Raw genomic sequence first — 18,776 nt, forward strand, 5'->3', positions numbered from 1 at the left:
ATAACACTTGGAATTAGGAACATAATGGTAATGAGAGAGGATGGTGGTGGATATTGAAGTTTGACTGGATGCTGGATGAAGTGGGTCTCCAGTCATTATCATACTGTGATAGGAATGATATATCACTAATATAATAGTATAGTAATAGTAGTAGTAGTTATCAATATTAAGTGCGTTATTAGAGGGTGAAATTTGAGTAAAAATTAAATAAATTTTAGAAAATTAAATTATTTAAAATTAAATTTTAGGTAAAATATTAATTAAAGGTGTTCGATTGGCTTAATTGAATTCTAAATAATTATCTAAAAATAAATTAAATATACTATATAAAGTATTTAAAAATTTAAATATATATACATAAATATATATATATATATATACAACTTGAGGATGTCATCACTGTCGCTATCCTCATTGCCACCGCCATTGGCCATCGCTGTCGTTGCTCGCTTTTCTCTCGCTCAATCCGTCACCGTCGTTATTGAGTGTCTCTTGTTGCCATCACCGTTCACCCATTAGTCACTGTCTCTCACTCGCCCTCTCGTTCGATTGCCCTCTTTCTCGCTCAGATTGTCGGTTGCACTTTTCCTCTTTCTTGTGATTGTCGGCCACTTTTCTTCTCCTATGCCAGATTAATGCATCTCTCCTTGGGTTGATTTTCTATTTTCTTAAAAAATTTATTTCAACCCCCATGAAAAAATGAATTCAGAAAAAATGGGTGAGTAAAATGAGAAAATATTTTTTATAAAAAAATTAACTAATCAAACACTACAAAACTTAAAATTTGGATAAAAATTATCATTTTCTATAAAAAAAAAAAATATACGATCAAATACACCCTTAAAAAGATATAAACACAGATATCTGTAGAAGATGAAAATTTGTATTTAAATTTAGATTAGATTTCGAATCTGTATCATAATCTTTTTCAGTTTTGTGTATATCTTTGGTCATTATCCTTTTTGTAACAAATACGTGTCCAGAGAAATGGCCATACGATCTGATCGGACGGTGGGTGGGTGATGGAATAGTTGGTGGATCCATCACCGTCCAAGATCGCTCGCTTAGAGTGGGGCCTATTTTAGTTGCTTTTCTCTTCTAAGCAACGCAATGCGACTGCCGACTGCACAAGAGTTCATAGTTTTGAGTATTGTCTTTTGGTAAAGCGTTTCAATTGAATGGCTCTGTCTGTGAATGCAGATGGCGAGATAAAAGAGTTGGTCGCTACCGGAAAATTCCCGCAGTTTGATGTCGTCGGCGACGAGTCCGACCACCACTATTTCCATGGGAACAAATCCGTCAAGGAAAACGGCGTCAAGGATCCAGATTGCTTCTCCATTGCATCAAGCGAGGTCCACAAGAAGATCATGAAGGAATGGCGAGTACTGGAACGGAACCTCCCGGACTCGATCTACGTGCGAGTCTACGAGCGCCGCATCGACCTGCTCAGGGCGGCGATAGTCGGCCCCGCCGGCACACCGTACCACGATGGGCTCTTCTTCTTCGATCTCGCTTTCCCGTCCGACTACCCGACCCGCCCACCCCAGGTCACTTACCGGTCCTTCGGGATTCGCCTGAACCCGAACCTATACGCCAGCGGGTTCGTCTGCCTGAGCCTGCTCAACACGTGGTTCGGGAAGGCGAAGGAGAAGTGGAACCCGGCGGAGTCCACGGTGCTTCAGGTTCTGGTCTCCATCCAAGGCCTGGTTCTCAACAGAGAACCGTACTTTAACGAGCCGAGCATCGGCCATTTCCCGGGTCAGGGGAGGAAATCGACGGCTTATAGCGAGAAAGCGTTCGTTATGTCGTGCAAAACCATGGTCTACTTGCTTCGAAACCCGCCCAAGAACTTCGAAGACTTGGTGGCCTGGCATTTCCGCGAGCGGGCGCAGCATATATTTGCGGCTTGTAATGCCTATATGGAAGGTCGAGTGAAAGTTGGTTGCTACCCCGAAACTGGGTTGGTTTCGCCTTCGTCACGGGTCCATGTATCGAGCAATTTCAAGGCCATGATGAAGTCGTGGTACCCAGAAATGGCGGTGGCTTTTGGCATAACCGGGGCTTCTATTGGGAATTTCGCCGAAGAGGTGGTGGTCGAAAGCAACACGTCATGCTTCTCTGGCGTTGGTGCCAAAAAGGAGGAGTTAGCTACATCCTCTGAGGCTGATACTGGTGCGATGAACAAAAAGATAAAATTGGGGATCAGGAAGGTGATTAGGAAACTAAAGAACGTATTGGGATTGAAAAAAGTTGGTGAAAAAGAATCTGGCGGAATTAAACTGAATCTGGCGGGATGATGAATAAAGCATCAGAGCAACCCAATTACAGGTGTCTTCTGCTTTTGTTTGGTAAAACTACTGAAGTTAGGTTTAGGGGCTGTTTGAGAGAGGGTAAGGACTTTTCCAAAGGTGATTACAGCATACAATCCAAAACAAAGGTATTTACTGTACATAATCCCCTCAGTAGAACTCATATGGCAATAAAGGTTGAGAATTATCACATCTGTTTCCACTTTCTTTTACTTTTTCCGTTGCAATCAAATGTCATCCCCAGGACCAGCAGTGTATCATTAACCCATATACTCTTATGCCTTAAAATTAGGATAATCTCATGTAAAGCGACCAATCATAAGGGAGGACTGCAAAAAAGAGAGTTGTTCATGAAAAACTCGAACAGAAAACTATCCTTTTTTGGGACATTTATCTCTTATTATGCCACCTCAACTACCACCCGGGCGCTGTGGGTTTCTGCCACTTTCTGCGTCCCACAGAGCCAGGCTACCAGTGGAAGAAAATGCGACTGATGGAATTGACAGAAAGTAAAAGGGAAACGTGCATGTTAATTGCTCAAAAAAGTTTAAAATTTACCCCAGGGCAACTGCAAAAGGCAGGTACAGCGACAAGGCGAAAGGGGGCTAGGGGGTCCGTATGCTTCGTTGGCCTACCAGACAAATGGCTGGTTCTGCAATGCTAGCAGTGGCAGCCAATTCACTCAACATTAGTTCATGTTCTTCCCCATAACTTAGAGATCAAAGTGGTCCCTGCTGCCTTTGCAGCCAAAACCAATGACCAATAAAATAATAGCTGCTTCATTTTTGGCCGCTTGAACTTTGTTGCCACAATCCTTGGCAACAAGATAACAACTGGACATGTAAGATGTTTCGGTAGGAAAGGTACATGGAAAATAATAGACTCATCACCAAGAAGCAGAAGTTTCCCGGCTAACGGCGTTTTAGTTTTCTAGCGAGAATGCATATCAAAGAGCTTTCCTGCAACCACGGCGAAGGACTACTGTCCCAGAGTCCCCAAAATATCCTTCAATCGTTAACTCATTGATTGGATTACTCAACTTTTTGGGGTTTTGCCCCGTTTATATAATAATGGAAATACTTTATGGACACGGAGTGATCATCTTTCTGGATAACTCACCACCAATGTTAGGCGTTCTATGAATTATTAAAATTTAGCGTGCAAATAATATCTTTGTTTTAACAATTAACCTCATCATATATTATACTTCTGCCTCCATACTTGGCTAGCCTAATCTCTAATATGTTGTATGGTACCCCAGCCATTAAGGCCCTTAATTAGGTTTTAATTTAGGAAAATGCCCAGGAGTTTAGGGCGTCAGCTCCATCTAAGCCTGCTTAATAGCGTGAAAAACCTGAAGATGTTAGCATGCTCGGAGGTGTTAGGATGGTCAAGTGAGCCATGGCCTGATCCCTACCACCTTTACGCTATTTATTTTATATATATATATATATATATATATCACGCTTTGCCCGTAGTTTCTATAGCGTTTGCGGTTACACTATTTTGTCGCATTGTTTGTGTTCTCTGTTGGTATATATTCTTCATGTAACAAACAATGCTTTCCACTACTTTCCCAAAACATCTCTGGTTGCATTACGTAACAAGGAGCTTCACAACTGAAACAACACAAACTTGGGGGGCATGCTGGTGCTGGCATACACAATGCATCCGGATTTTATGAACAACTAACAAAGCATGGGCCAGTACAAAGACACCCAATACATGAACAAGAACCACAATTAATCCAAGCCCCATATGCGTGTGTGTGTGTGTATTCAAGATTCACCTCTATACATTTAGGTGGCTTCTTGTTCTTGACTAGTTTTCAATTTTAATAGAATTAAAATAAGATGCTAGCCAGAAAGCAGGGCCATCATGTGTGGGCGTGGAAGCAACGACTAGGGCCTAGGGGGGTTGGTATGAGAAGAGATGAGATGGTAATAAGCATGTGGGGTGGCGTTGCATATTCATGGAAGACATCATTTGCAGGAGAATCTTAAGAGTTGCTCCAATATGGAGGGACCAAATTGTTGTAGCAGCTTTGGATTGATGTTGATTATTTCTTGTTCATGAGCACTTGCTGCTGGACTGCACCACCGGCCATGCCATGCCATGGTGGGTCAACTTTATATCTTTAGTTGAGAGGCCTAACTCCCAACAATCTTGGCTTTACATCGTCACATGTGACCGTGGCAACTAGCTTGCTCTTTGATTCTAATTAGGTCTAACTTATTTTTGTGAAATGTGTACAGCCCTCTCTCATGAAAATGGACAGAACGCAAAATTATCAATAATTTTTTTTTTTCAATCTACAACATATAGTGAGCCAATCAATGTGGTCTACACATTCTGTATAGAATGCCTGCTTATATATCATTCATTACGTTATAGTTGGATTATTGATTGGGAATACAGTAAAGATGGAAGGAACAATTTAACCCACCCTGATCCAGAAGATGATAGAATTTAAATCCGTGCCCAGTACTGCCCAGTGATTAGGGGACAACAAACTGAGAGTTGAGCATGTTTCGGCCAAATCCAATCCAAAGTTCACAAGATGAAAAGCATACAAATTTCTTGTCAAACTGTCAAATTAATTTTTCTCGTGTTTAATGATGCGCGGGAGATTTGTCTTCTTCTTGATATTACACGCAGTAGATTACATCTACAGAAGGGACAGATCAAGCTTTCGTTTTCATTAACGACAAAAGATCAGTGGGATGTGCCGCTGTGTCCAACTTACCAGGCCGATTATGACATTTTTCTATTTCTCTGTTTCTATTTTACCATGTAACATACATACATACATACATATGAATGACAAATGAGAATGAGATATATATAATAAGATAACCCAATCACAAGCTTGATGCTTTCAAACTTTTAACTTTGCCTTCCATTTACAAATTTGTAAAGATGGACATTTGGGAGTACTGCTCTTGTGCGGTCTCTCGTTACTCGTGTTCTCTACTTCGATAAAGAAGATAAATCGCAGGTGAAAATTTTATCTCCTTATATAAAACAAAGAATCAAATTCACAACCTACTGATATAAATCATAATTTATCGTGATTCAATCACTTGACCTGTTTCTGATGAGTTTTTAAAGATTGACACTTTGTTAGTTATATTTTATACCAACCTGTTAAATAAGTAAATGGCCGAAATAACCGTTTCTTTTTTAGTGTACTTATTACCTTCTTAACCATAAATAGAAGGACTATTATATTTAGTATTTTTTAAATTTAAGATAATTACAATAATTAATTTTAATATTAAAAAAAATAAAGCAAATAATCTTAAGATTTAATATAATAATGTTATAATTTTTTCTCTAATTCATTAATCACAGTTAAATATTTTAAATGACTTAACATATTTTCTTATATTTTAAAAGTTTGTCTCTCCCTCCTTTTTTCAATCGAGCTCTCGTTTTGCCCTTACTCTCTTTCAATGTGCTCTTTTTTCCTTCTCTTGTGATCCAATTGCTTCTACTCTCACCATTACTTCTACAACTGCCGCCATCATATCTATTGTTATTTATTGTCTCTATTCTCGTATAACGTAAAATAACTCTTCTTTTCTTTCTTTTTTCCCATCCCGCGCTCTCTTTGTTTTTAATAATAAAATCTTAATAGGTTTCGAATTGATCCAAACCTAAATTCAAATTTCTTTTATTTGGGTTCAATCAAAACCTTGTGATTTTTTACGATGGCAAGTAAAGATAAAAATTAATAATTATATAGAAAACAGATAATATATTTATGGAAATATTGTAAAAGTATCAATTTTAGGATAAGAAGAAAAGTAACCAAAAAGTGCCAAGATTTTTCATTATCTACTTGCATCTTAATCTTTAAAATCTATTGCATTGTTATATCGCCATTAAACAGTCATGGATATTGCAGCAATGCAGTGTCACACGACAAACGGCTGCAGAATGGTCTTAATAAAAAAAAATTAATTGCAATGTTAAAGAAGAAGCTTACTTGTTTTGAATTATTTAGCATGTGTTATTAATAAAATGTAAAATTAAATAAATAGATTAGCTGCACCCTATACTAATCTAGGGAGTAGTTACTCTATTTATTTAATGCATGGCATGGGAGTGTAGTATAGGCTAAAAACATATTTTTTATTTACAAGTGAATGGTCCCACACAGCATCCAGACGCCAGTTTTAAATCTAAAAAATATTTATTTTTATATGGAAAGTTCATATTAATTTTAAAACATATTTTAAATATGTCATCCTAATACATAAAAATATATTTTTAAAATCAAATATTATATTATAGTAATTTTAATTAGTTTTCTTAATAAAATATAACATTAAATAAATAGAGTAACTGCACCCCAATGCTATGAATTTAATAATAAATAGAGTAATTATACACTACAACCTATACTACACCTCATGAAGTCCTATAGACTGTAGTCACTTTGTTTGTTTAATGCTATATATATATATATATTAAACAAATAGAGTAAGTGTGTTTATTACGTATATTATAAATTTACACAGTTCACACTTAAATAATAAAAAATATAATTTTTTGTAAGTCACAAATGAATCTATCATCAAACTTAAAATGCTTAGTTTATTTACTCTCACCTTACATGCATCTAATTAATGATTCTTTAGTGCCCTAGCTAGTAGCTATGGTGATTGATTTTTAAAGATGAGATTAAATTTTGTAAGTGATATGGCATAATTCAATAATTAAAACTTATTTATTTTGAGAAATTTTGTAAAAGGTTTACAAGTTAAGTAGAAGATTACGGTCTACTCAAAAAAGGTTTTTCGAAGGGGTCTTGTAAAAGGGTGGTTCCGAAAAATATCTTCAAGTATCTAAAGTCACGGAAGGAGTTTTTGAGAGAATTGCAGAAGGTCTTCAAAAAAGTTTTGAATCTTTTGACCTGCAAGGCAAAGGACAATCAGAAGGCACGTAATGATCTCTCTTACACAAATCATTCGATGTCTAAGTCAAATATAATCACGGTGTGAATGTGATTATGCTTATGCATTTGAAAGAGTAAGAACTTTTCATAAAAGATACGTGCAAACGAGTCGAAAATGAGTTTTAGGATTTACCAAAAGGATTTAAGAGGTGAAAAATCAGGGGGTATTTTTCACTCTCAAATAATTGAGACTTAAAGTCAGAATTCGTGACACACATGCAAAAGGGCGCATGATACGACCCTTCTAGTGAGAGTATTTAATTGTCAATGAATTAAGTTCCAGAAGACCAACCCTATTGAAAAGCTAGTCTTTAAAAAGTTATTGAAAAACTATTCAAGTCTTTAGAAAAAAACTAATTCTCGAAAATTTTCGAGGAATATGATCCCTTGAAAACCCTTTGGAAAGAAGAAATTCTCCCAAGCTGAGAATGATTTATCTGGGAAAACTCTCTCGTAGGCCTTTCAAAGAAAACCTCGCAAAAGGTATGAACCAACAGTGAGACAGTGGAGTCGCCAAATACTGGTTCCCGACTCTGGGGAGTGTAGCGTAGTAGGCCAAAATAGTAAATACCTTGAAAGAAATAAAGAAACATAAAATAAATAAAAATATTGGAGGTTCGTTATATATAAATAAATAAATGTAACGGATGGATGATGATGATGGATACATACAGAATTACAGAGAGAGGGGGAGAGAGAGAGAGACATTGAAAGTTACAGCCAACGAAAGGGGTTCCCTACGTCAACTTCTTGCAAACATCCCTTGTTCCTCCTCCACCGAACAACCCCCACCTCCCTCATTTCTCCGCTCTCTCCCCTAGGGTTCTCTAAACTCTTCTCTCTCCCTATATCTACGCCATTCTTATATGCATACACGCCTTCCTATTTGTATATATGGATGTGATGTAGCTTCCCCCAAATCTCACAGCCTGTAAATCCAACTCCACTTTGCGCTTTGATTGTTCGGAGGGATTTGGAATTGGGAGGGTCGGGGGGAGCTGGAGATGTGGGATGCTCGAGGGTTTGATGAATCTCCTCTCGATTTGTTGGAAGCCATTTGAGGGCTGCTGCGACAGCTTCGGCAATTCCCGCGGCGTTGTTCTCGGCGGCGGAGGAGGCGTTGGCGCTGATTTTGTACGAGATGGCTTGCTCTGGTTTCGCGACATCGGGAGGTGTTCCAGCGGTGAGTTCTCGATGGCGATCGTCCAGGCCAATGAGGTGCTCGAGGATCAGAGCCAGATCGAGTCTGGCCCCTTCGGCACCTTCGTCGGCGTCTACGACGGCCACGGCGGCCCCGATGCCGCTAGATACGTCTGTGATCACTTGTTCCGCCACTTCCAAGGTTTGTCTTCTGGTTCGTTTCTTGTAATTTTGCTACTTAACTTCTCTGCATTTCTACTTGTGACTTTGTAACCAATTAGGGAACTGTTTTTAGTGCCAAGAAGCTTTGATTTTGTAGCCAGTTTGACGACGCTTCTATATAAGTTGCGAAATATGGAACTGCTGATGGTTCAATTACCGGTGGTTATTGGGGACATTTTTGCAATTTTCATTGTATTTTTCTTGACTGTACACAGACAGAGTGACACAATGGTTAGCCGTTATCTAATTACTTTATTGAAGTTTTGTAGCGGCCATAGACCATGGAGTGAATAATCTGTTAATACGTTCTGACTGAATATGAAATAAGGAGTGCCTGTAATTTTTGCAATCTTAGTATTGATGGCATGTGACATTTCTGCAGAAATTTCAGCAGAGGACCAAGGTGTTGTGACAGCTGATACAATCCAAAGAGCTTTTCTTGAAACAGAAAGAGGTTTTACTGCTCGCGTTTCAGAGTTATGGAACACCCGGCCAAAGTTAGCTGCAGTTGGGTCATGCTGTCTAGTTGGAGTGATATGTCAGCGGACTCTTTTTGTTGCGAATCTGGGAGACTCACGTGTTGTATTAGGGAAGAAAGTTGGGAATACAGGAGTTGTTGCTGCCATGCAATTATCAACCGAACACAATGCCAACAATGACGCCATCAGACATGAGCTCAAGGAGTTGCACCCGAATGATCCTCAAATTGTTATCCTCAAGCATGGAGTGTGGAGAGTAAAAGGCATTATTCAGGTTCTTTCAAAATCTCCTTTAGGCTTTGGTATAAACAATTTTTTTTTTTTGTTGTACCATAATTACAATCTCTGTGAAGTCTGTAGTTCTTGTCAGTCCATCCTCTTTTGATACTTAATCTTTTAAAATACAAATTGAGAAGAACACAGTTTTAGTCTTGTTTACAATCTTATGAGCTGCATGTCAAAGACTCAAAAGGAATGTGCGGTTCTCACATTTGTCATTCCCTAGTTAAACTTCTGATCATTCTATTAATTTGAAGTCTCGACCTTGTCGTTGTTGAAATAATATGTCATATCTATCCCCTAAAGTATCTTCAGATATATAGAGGTCTGTGTGTGTGTATTTGTACACATGTTTTTTGTTGCCTTGTAGCCGTAGTGAGTTGATGTGACTGATAAAGTTTGTGTTGAAAATCAGATAATCTTGTCTAAGGCACCTGTAAAATAGTTTTTCACCAAAAGCTAATATAATGGACCCCTGTTTTGACCAATGAGGAAGGTTTCAGTTGAAAAGAAACAACTGTCTTGCAGCTTATCTGGTAATGTCCAACCTAACTGCTTCCTTGCGCTGCTAAAAATGATTTTTCTTATGGAAATGAAGACATTAGATTTACAATTTATTGTTTAGGGCTGCTAGCTTCTTAATAAATGCTTTATGTATAAAATTGGGGAAATAAGTCAACTATCGATCATCTGTTATTCTACTGTAAAAGAGTATTGCATCAATCACTCTTGACAGTGGACTGTGGGGAGCCTCTTAAAGCTTGATGGTTGCAATTTCTGGTGATGGCAGTTACAAGGATGTTAAATGTGTCCAGGCAGACATAAACCACCTTTCTTGATATGGTGTATCTTGAGGGATCAGTGTAGGAAATTAGATAATGCCACTGATGGTGGGCTAGAAGTTCTGACATGTTTGAATCTTTTTCCTTGGGTGACTTTTGCTGTCTTGAACAAGTGGTGAGGCCTTTACCAGCATAAATTAATGTATGTAGGGGCTGTCTTGCATCTTTAACTTTATATGGAAGTGATGGAGGACCAAAGAAGAAGGTGAAGATGAAAGAGGAAGAGAAGAGAATAATATCTGCAAAATAAGAAAAAAGAAAATACAAAGAAGAAGAGAAGGAAAGACAAACGCATGGGTGTGCAAGTGCGCAAGAGAGAGAGAGAGAGAGAGGGAAATCGAACTAGTTAAGAAAAGATATAGGGAAAGAGAAGAAGTAAAGGAGGGGAAGGGGGAAGGGGGGGAGAGGAAAGATCACTTAAATCTCTTCAGAAGATTTAACTTTTATTCATCCTCATGATAACTCTGTTGAATTCCCATAATTGTGAATACTGAACTAAAAAAGGTATTGCTTTTGTCACTGGTTCAGTAATGATACTATGTTTTCATTTTAGATATATCTCTGTATACGATAATAATACGTATATTATAAAAAATATATATACAAATACAATAAATTTTCAGTGGAGAATGACATTATATAAGCATAAACACTATGATTATTATCAACAGCATATCCTATACAAATAATTTAACACTATATAACAATATGACAAATTTTTCAAATCGACATAATAGCTCATGTAAACCAACATTTAATTGACTTTCATAGACATTGGAAGTTTTTGGAACATAAAAATCATAAAGGCATAACATCTAAAGTTCTGTAGAACAGAAATAAACTTATGTGACAGTCTTTGTTTTCACATATACAAACATAACCCGTTCATATTGACCCTCGCTTGGATTTGAAAAATTATCATCATTGAGAAGTGAACACTTGTCTGTAAACAAAGAAGTCTGTTACAGGTTTGACTTCTTTTCTTGTAGAGAAATGATTCCCTTCTCTATCTAATGGTATTTGTTCAACAACAATAACAATCACAAGCCTTAATCCCACTAGATGGGTTGGCTCTAATGGTATCTCTTAATAGAGCAAAAATTATACAGAACAGTAAACAAGTTAAAGTTATCTTTAATGGTAGCATCAGGAGTAAAATATATACAAAACAATCATATATAGTGTAAGAAACAGACAAAAAATAAACACACACACAAGCATACACAGAGACCATCCCGGTCCCTGACGACATTGAAGACTGCCAGTCTCTAGTCTCTATGTCAAGTCTCTTAGTTGAGACTTGAATTGATAATGAATTGGAAGAATCGAGAGATAGAGAGAGAGGAGAGTTTTGGAGGGAAAAGAGAAAGAGAGAGAGGAGAATTCAAGAGGGAAAGAGTTCTCATTAAACGTGATAACTCTCGTCCTCCAACAACTGGCCTTATATAGGCCCTTCCCACTGGTTCACATCACAGCCGTGGGGAAGCTTCTAGCAACTAGCTACACAAGTGGCCATGTGGTTACGGTTATTATAATTAAAAATTTCAAAATTGCCTTTGAGGTCATAACATTCCCCACCCTTAGAAATTATTCTTGTCCTCAAGAATCTAAAGTAATCCAGTAGCTCATGGAAACTGAGTGAGCAACTCGGGTAAGTATTCCCAAGTTGTGTGGTTAGAATCTTTTTGAGATCACCTGACCAGCACTTGAGTGAGGGGCACCGAACCTTGATAGATCTCCCTCTTGTCTAGAATGGCTCGAGGCTCCACCACTCATTTTTCCTCTTCATTCAAAGTTAGTAAGTCTTGATTAGCGGTAACATGTGGCTCAATAGACTTTTTCAATAGAGAAACATGAAACATCGGGTGCATGTTAATTCCATCTGGTAATATCATCTTGTAGGTAACCTTCCCCACCTTAGACTCTGTGAAGACATTTGTTTTAGATTAGTTTCTGTACTTAGTTTTTCTTGTATAAATTTGTTAGTATATTTTGCTTGATGTAATGAGTGTTGCTTAGTTGTGTAAAGCTGACCGGAAGTTGGTTATTTTTCGATCAGGTAGGGCAGTTGGTTGTAACTGCTCTGCCCGCCTCTATGATCTATAAATAGGGGCTCGGAAATAGGCATGAAAACATTGGGTTATCTTGAGAGAGTTGAGCGAATGTGCTAGGCCGAGAGAAGGGTTAGTTTTGTATTTCTCTTGGGGTTATCTTCTTTGTTTAGTCTAGGGTTTTAGACTGAGGGAAAGAGAGGTTTTCCTAGTACATGTAATTGCTGTAAGGGTTTCAAGATAGTGGAGTTTTCATGGTCCTAAGGCAGTCTGGATGTAGGTCTCATTTATGAGACTGAACCAGGATAAAATCTCGTGTCTCTTGTTGTGTTTTATTGCTGTTTTCTATTCCTATTCTTGTATTTTCTATCAAGTGATTGTGTGTATAGTTTTTAGGGTATAATCAGTGAGTTTCTTGAGGGATAGTTTGTTGTGTGTGGCGGTCTTAAGGTCAACAGACTCTATAGCATAGGGCCCAAAGTATTTGGGACTTAGCTTAGAGGCTGGTGTGGCGGTAAAGGGTTGTTGTAGGAACCTCTTCACCCTCAAATAAACCCAGTCCCCCACCTCAAATGATTTGTCACTTCTCCTCTTGTATGTATTCTACATCATCCTATTTTGGGCGGTATTCAACTCCCTTTTTAGTATCTTCAACACTTCTTGCCTTTGCCATAAGTATTGCTCCACTATAGCCATAGTAGTTGTAGAACTTGATGGGGCTAGGATTAGTGGGGGGTTTAAACCCAAACATTGCTTCGAAAGGACTCCGGTGGATGGCACTATGGTGGCTAGAATTGTGCCACCACTGGGCTAGTAATAACCACCTATTCCAACTCTAGGCTTAGTGAAGCACTGTTATGAACCTAGGGCTTAACCTAGGATTAGTTTGGGAATTGGAAGAATCCGATTCAGCTAAGGCCAAGAACAGAAGGAAATTAGGGGGAATTTGAAAGAATGAGGGAGAGATTAGAAGAAGTGTTAGGGGGATTAGAAGAACAAAAAAGAAGGAGATGAAGATCAAGGAAGGGGAGAGAATTTGGAGGAGGAGAAAACATATTCAATTCATTAATTTCTTGATGGAGAAACCAACCCATTACTAGAACCTTATATAGGCATATTTGCCTTCTAACAGCCTAGTACATGCTCCCATGTGTTTCTAACCACTTGTTAAAATATCCCTAACAAACTATTATACCCTATTACAATAATACCCCTTTATTACTCATAGGGTCATGACAAGCACATGCATCTCAAATAGGCCTTCAAACATTGGTTAACTCTTTTCGTTTGGCCACCTGTTTAGGGGTGGTAGGCTGTAGACATGTGCACCCCTATCCCCAAGCTCTTAAACAACTCCTGCCAAAACACACTTGTAAAGATTTTGTCCCTATTTGATTGACTTAGGCACCCCATGAAACCTCACCACTGAATCCATAAACACCCTTGCAACCTTCTGGGTTGAAAAGGGATGGGTTAGGTTGATGAAGTGTGCAAACTTGGTCTACCTATCCACCTCTACCAACACGACATCCCTACTCTCTGATTTGGGAAGCCCCTCTATAAAATCCATGGATAGTCCCTCCCAGCCCTTTTATGGAATTGCCAAAGGTTGTAGAAGCCCTGGATAAGCCACGTTCTCGTGTTTACACCTCTGGCAGGTTACGCATGATAGTACAAAATCTATCACTTCCTTTTTCTGCCCCGGCCAAAGGAACAATTGTCTTACCTTTTGGTAGGTTGCTTGAGTGGCCTCCCACTGGGGAACCATGTAGGGTAGCCATGATCCTCTCTTTCAAGGGTCCATCATCACCAACCACTAACTTGCCTTTGTATCTCATTAACCCATTAGATAAAGTATATATACCCTGAATTACCTACTGGCTACACTACAAGTTGAGATATTATTTCTTTGACCCATAATGGAACCACCGCAGAGATGGATTGGCATTTACCCTTCTCTTCCTTCCTAGATAAGGCATCATCCACCACATTTTCCTTCCCTCTGCGATATACAATTGTGTAGTCCTACCTCATTAGTTTTGAAATTCCCTTCTGTAGAAAAAGGAGAAAGGGAAGCGGTATCCATATGATTTTTTTGATATGAGCCAAAATATTTATACAAGAGATACCCTAAGAATTCTCTTAGATTACATCCCTATTATCTAGATTTCTTTATATCTAGGACTAGATTACAATACTATTTAAACGTACAACAAAGAGATAAAAGTGAAAAAACAAAAAGATAAAGGAAAAGATAAAACAGATAAATAAAACACTAAACTCTAATTATCTAATTATCTCCAAGTCTTCTTGTCTTGAAAAACTCCTCGACTTGAAAGACTTCTTTATTCTTATCCATATTCTTCAACACTCCCCCTCAAGCTGGTGAATAGATATCTACTATTCCTGGCTTGCTTACTAGCTCCTCAAAGCGCTTAATGGGCAATCCTTTAGTAAGGATGTCTGCCACCTGTTGATTAGATGAAACATAGGAGATGTGTAGTGTTAAGCCCTTGACTTAGGGTTTGACAATGGCAGAAATTCCGAAAGGAATTTCCTTCTAAAACAACAATACAAGAAAAGAAAGATAAAAGGGAGAGAGAGAGAGAGAGAGAGAGATGAAGAGGGCGGGAGAGTTTGTTATTTCATCAAAACTGATTCATCCTTTACAACAGCCTCTTTAGTAGGCGTTAGCTCCCCAACTACCCACTGTTATTACAATTATGCCCTGGGTCTTAACATGTAGCAATCCAGATTCCAATTTTTCTTTAATAAAATGCTTGTCAATCTCAATGTGCTTGGTTCGGTCATGTTGTATCGGGTTATGGGTAATATTTATTGCTGATTGGTTATCACATAATAGCTCAATGGGGTGTTGTATTTGAATCTTCAAGTCTTCAAGAATTATCTTTAGCCACAAAAGTTCACACACACCAAGGGCCATAGCCCTGAATTTAGCCTCAACACTTGATCTTGCTACCACCCCTTGTTTTTTACTCCTACAGGACACCAAATTACCCCCTAAGAATACACAATATCCAGTTGTGGACCGTCTATCCACTAGAGAGCCTCTATAATCTGCATCTGTGCAACCTTGAACCTTTAGATTAGCTTCTGGTGCAAACAGTATACCTTTTCTTGGTGTAGCCTTTAGATAATTAAGAATTCTTCTTACTGCCTGCATGTGTTCCTCATTGGGGCTATGTATGAATTGACTTACTAGGCTGACTCCAAATGCTATGTCTGACCTAGTATGTGAGAGGTATATCAACTTGCTCACCAATGTTTGGAACTGCCCTTTATCTATTGCTTCTCTAGATTGATTTTCCAGCAACTTGATGTTTCGATCTACTGGAATTTGTGCTCCTTTTCCTCCTAGCAGGTCGGTCTCAGCCAATAAGTCAAGTGTATACTTACGTTGAGATAGGAATATCCCTATTTTGGAGTAGGCTACCTCAATCCCTAAGAAGCATTTTAGTCTTCCAAGGTCCTTAATTTTGAATTCCTTAGCAAGCTTTTGTTTTAGGCCTTCTTGTTCAGCTTCATCATTACCTGTCACAACAATATCATCAACATAAACCAATAAAGCAGTTACCTTATTTCTTGTATGTTTGATGAAGAGAGCGTGGTCCCCTCGGCTTTGATGGTACCCCATAGTATTCATTATTGTAGAAAATCGCCCAAACCAGGCTCGTGGGGATTGCTTGAGTCCATATAATGCCTTCTTCAACCTGCACACCTGTCCTGCTTTGTTCTGTGAAAAATTTGGAGGTAATTCCATGAACACCTCTTCCTTTAAATCCCCATGTAAAAATGCATTTTTAACATCCAATTGTTGCAACTTCTACCCTAGAATTAGCTGCTAATGATATGAGTACTCGAACAGTTGTCATCTTGGCTACTAGGGCAAAGGTCTCAAGGTAATTAATCCCATAGGATTGAGTGTAGCCTTTGGCAACTAACCTTGCCTTGTATCTTTTAAGGATACCATCAACTTTATACTTTAGATTGAAGATCCACCTGCAACCCACAGGTCTAACTCCTTTGAGTTGAGACTCTAATTATCACGTTTGGTTCTTGTGCAAAGCCCTCATCTCTTCTAACACGCCTTCCTTCCAATTTGGATCCTTTAATGCCTCCTCCACTGATTTTGGAATAACAATAGAATCTAGGGATGTTAAGAAGCTTTTGTGGGTAGGAGAAAGACGATGATAGGATAGGAAATTGGCTAAGGGATGTTTAGTGCAATCTTTGACTCCTTTTTGGATTGCAATTGGAAGGTCCAAATCAGTAAATTCTAGTTCTGGCTGGTTTGTATTTGTTTCTCCAGGTATGTGTTCTTCCATGCTTGAATCAGGGGTTGCAATTGGTGTGGGCTATGGACCATCACTAGGTTGTCTTCTCTTGTACACATAGGGGGATCCTTTGTACCTGTCAGAAGAATGCAGCTGCTGGTTTGGGCTCCATTGGATGAAGTGAAGAGGCTGTTGATGGAGTGAATTGAGGAGAGGAAGGTTGGGATGGCTTCGGGAGTTGATGGACAACATCGGTAGTTGTTTCTGGAAGGGAGAATAGGCTGTCCAGATTGGTTTCAAATTGATTATCCTCCCCCTTAGGCTGAGAGTCAAAGAAGGGTTGAGACTCAATGAAGGTTACATCTTTAGAAACATAGATTTTTCGTGAAGCAAGGTTGTGACACTTATAGTCCTTTTGGGTTGGAGAATATTCGATGAACACACTTTTTTGCTCTAGGGTCTAGTTTGTCCTGATGAATCTTAAGTATGTGAACAAAGCATACATATCCAAAACTTTGAGTGGCAAAGGAGAATGTAACTTTAGGTCCAGGTAAAAATCGGTTTGACATTGGAATGGACTTTGATTATTGAGAACCTTGGATGAGACCGTATTAATTACATAAGCGCCTATCAAAACAGCCTCCCCCCATAGATATTTAGGAACATTGTGATAATGAAGAAGGGCTCGAGTGACATTAAGGAGATGTCTTATCTTCCTTTCAACCACTCCATTTTGTTGTGGAGTGTCTATGCATGAAGATTCATGGACTATCCCCGCATTTTGGAAAAAATGATGTAAGTGAGCATTGAAATAATCTTTAGCATTATCTGTCTTAAATTTTTTAATTAGAGTTCCAAATTGAGTATGGATCATTTTGCAAAAATAGGGCAGAATAGTCCCAATGCTAGCCTTATCTTTTAAAAGAAAAATCCAACACATTCGGGTTGCAATCATCTATAAAAGAAAAAAACCACTTTGCCCCTGAATAGTTTGGTATTTTTGAAGTACCCCAAACATTTGAATGAATTAAAGAAAATGACTTTGATGAAAGTTTATTGCTAATGGGATAAGAACATCTATGATGTTTTGTCATAACACACGCATCACATTGAAAGTTGCTAGAATCAAGAGTTTTAAATAAAGTAGGGAACATTCCCTTCAATAGACTAAAATGAGGATGACCTAGACGGAGATGGTGAAGCCAAATTATAGCTCGATCAAATGCTGAATTTTGGGTTGAGTAGACTGCCTGTAGGTTGTCTTCTTTAGGCAAAGAACTCCTCCCTTGTAGGATGTACAACTCGTGTTGCTCTTTAGCCACACCAATTGTACTCCCCATGTTCATGGCCTGAAATTTACACCCATATGGAGAGAAAACAACATTGCAATTGAGATCTTTTGTGAGTTGTTTTATGGAGATAAGGCTTAGGGTTAAATCTGGTACATAGAGTACCTGATTTATTGATAAATATGGGCCAAAACTCACTTTGCCTTTTCCTTTAATGGGAATGGAGGTCCCATTGGCAATTGTGATTTGTTTGATTGTTTCAAAAGGCTCATAGGTCTCAAAAACATGGAAATTGGGTGTCATATGATCCGTAGCTCCTGAATCCAAGATCCTTGTGTTATTCCTATCAGTATTGAAAGCTAAAAAAGGAGTAAAATACACTTGTTTACCTTGCTGTGCAATAGAGCAGGATGCACCTCTATCTTGGATGGTCTTTAGGAACTCCTTCAACTTGCTTATCTCCTCTTTATTGAGCTAGTTAAGATCTGCTCCAGAACTGGTTATTTCTTCCTTTTCTGATTCTCTCTCTTGCTCCTTGTTTGAAAGATAGTTTTGTAGATTACCTTGAGTCCTCATATTTCGAAATCCACCAATTCGGCTGAGAACCGCCTCCTTCCTATGTAACTTGAAGCACATCTCTTTGGTGTGATGGGGCTTGTTGCAATAAGTGCACCACTATCCTTCACGTTCGAAAGCCTTGGTTCGGGTTGCTAGTGGTTTCTATGTTTTTCCTCCTCCTCCTTCCTTAGTATTGGATAGGAGTGCTCTAACCATAGGCCTCTCATCATATTGTAATACTTAGTGACAGACAATTAGCCTTGTTTTGCAGCATTAATCTTTGTTTTAACATCAAAGATCACTGAGGCATCTTTGACCTTTAAGTAAGTTTGCTGAATAATCTCCCAAA

General features: G+C 38.5%; 2 protein-coding genes across 2 annotated transcripts in view; both read left to right on the plus strand.

Moving 5' to 3' along the window:
- Window positions 1–1,086: 1,086 nt before the first annotated feature.
- On the plus strand, window positions 1,087–2,607 carry LOC127800013 (putative ubiquitin-conjugating enzyme E2 38). Its single transcript, XM_052334383.1, has one exon. The coding sequence runs from the start codon at window positions 1,179–1,181 to the stop codon at window positions 2,295–2,297; it is 1,119 nt and encodes a 372-aa protein (XP_052190343.1). The 5' UTR covers window positions 1,087–1,178; the 3' UTR covers window positions 2,298–2,607.
- Window positions 2,608–7,947: 5,340 nt separating this feature from the next.
- The window catches only part of LOC127799565 (probable protein phosphatase 2C 42), a 34,563-nt gene continuing 23,734 nt past the window's right edge, over window positions 7,948–18,776 (plus strand). Inside the window, exons 1-2 of the mRNA XM_052333709.1 lie at window positions 7,948–8,614; window positions 9,017–9,387. Coding sequence (XP_052189669.1) covers window positions 8,284–8,614; window positions 9,017–9,387 — 702 coding nt within the window. The 5' untranslated portion in view covers window positions 7,948–8,283. The remainder of the gene's footprint in view (window positions 8,615–9,016; window positions 9,388–18,776) is intronic.

This window comes from Diospyros lotus, chromosome 4, assembly GCF_014633365.1.
Source record: "Diospyros lotus cultivar Yz01 chromosome 4, ASM1463336v1, whole genome shotgun sequence".
NCBI lineage: Eukaryota > Viridiplantae > Streptophyta > Magnoliopsida > Ericales > Ebenaceae > Diospyros > Diospyros lotus.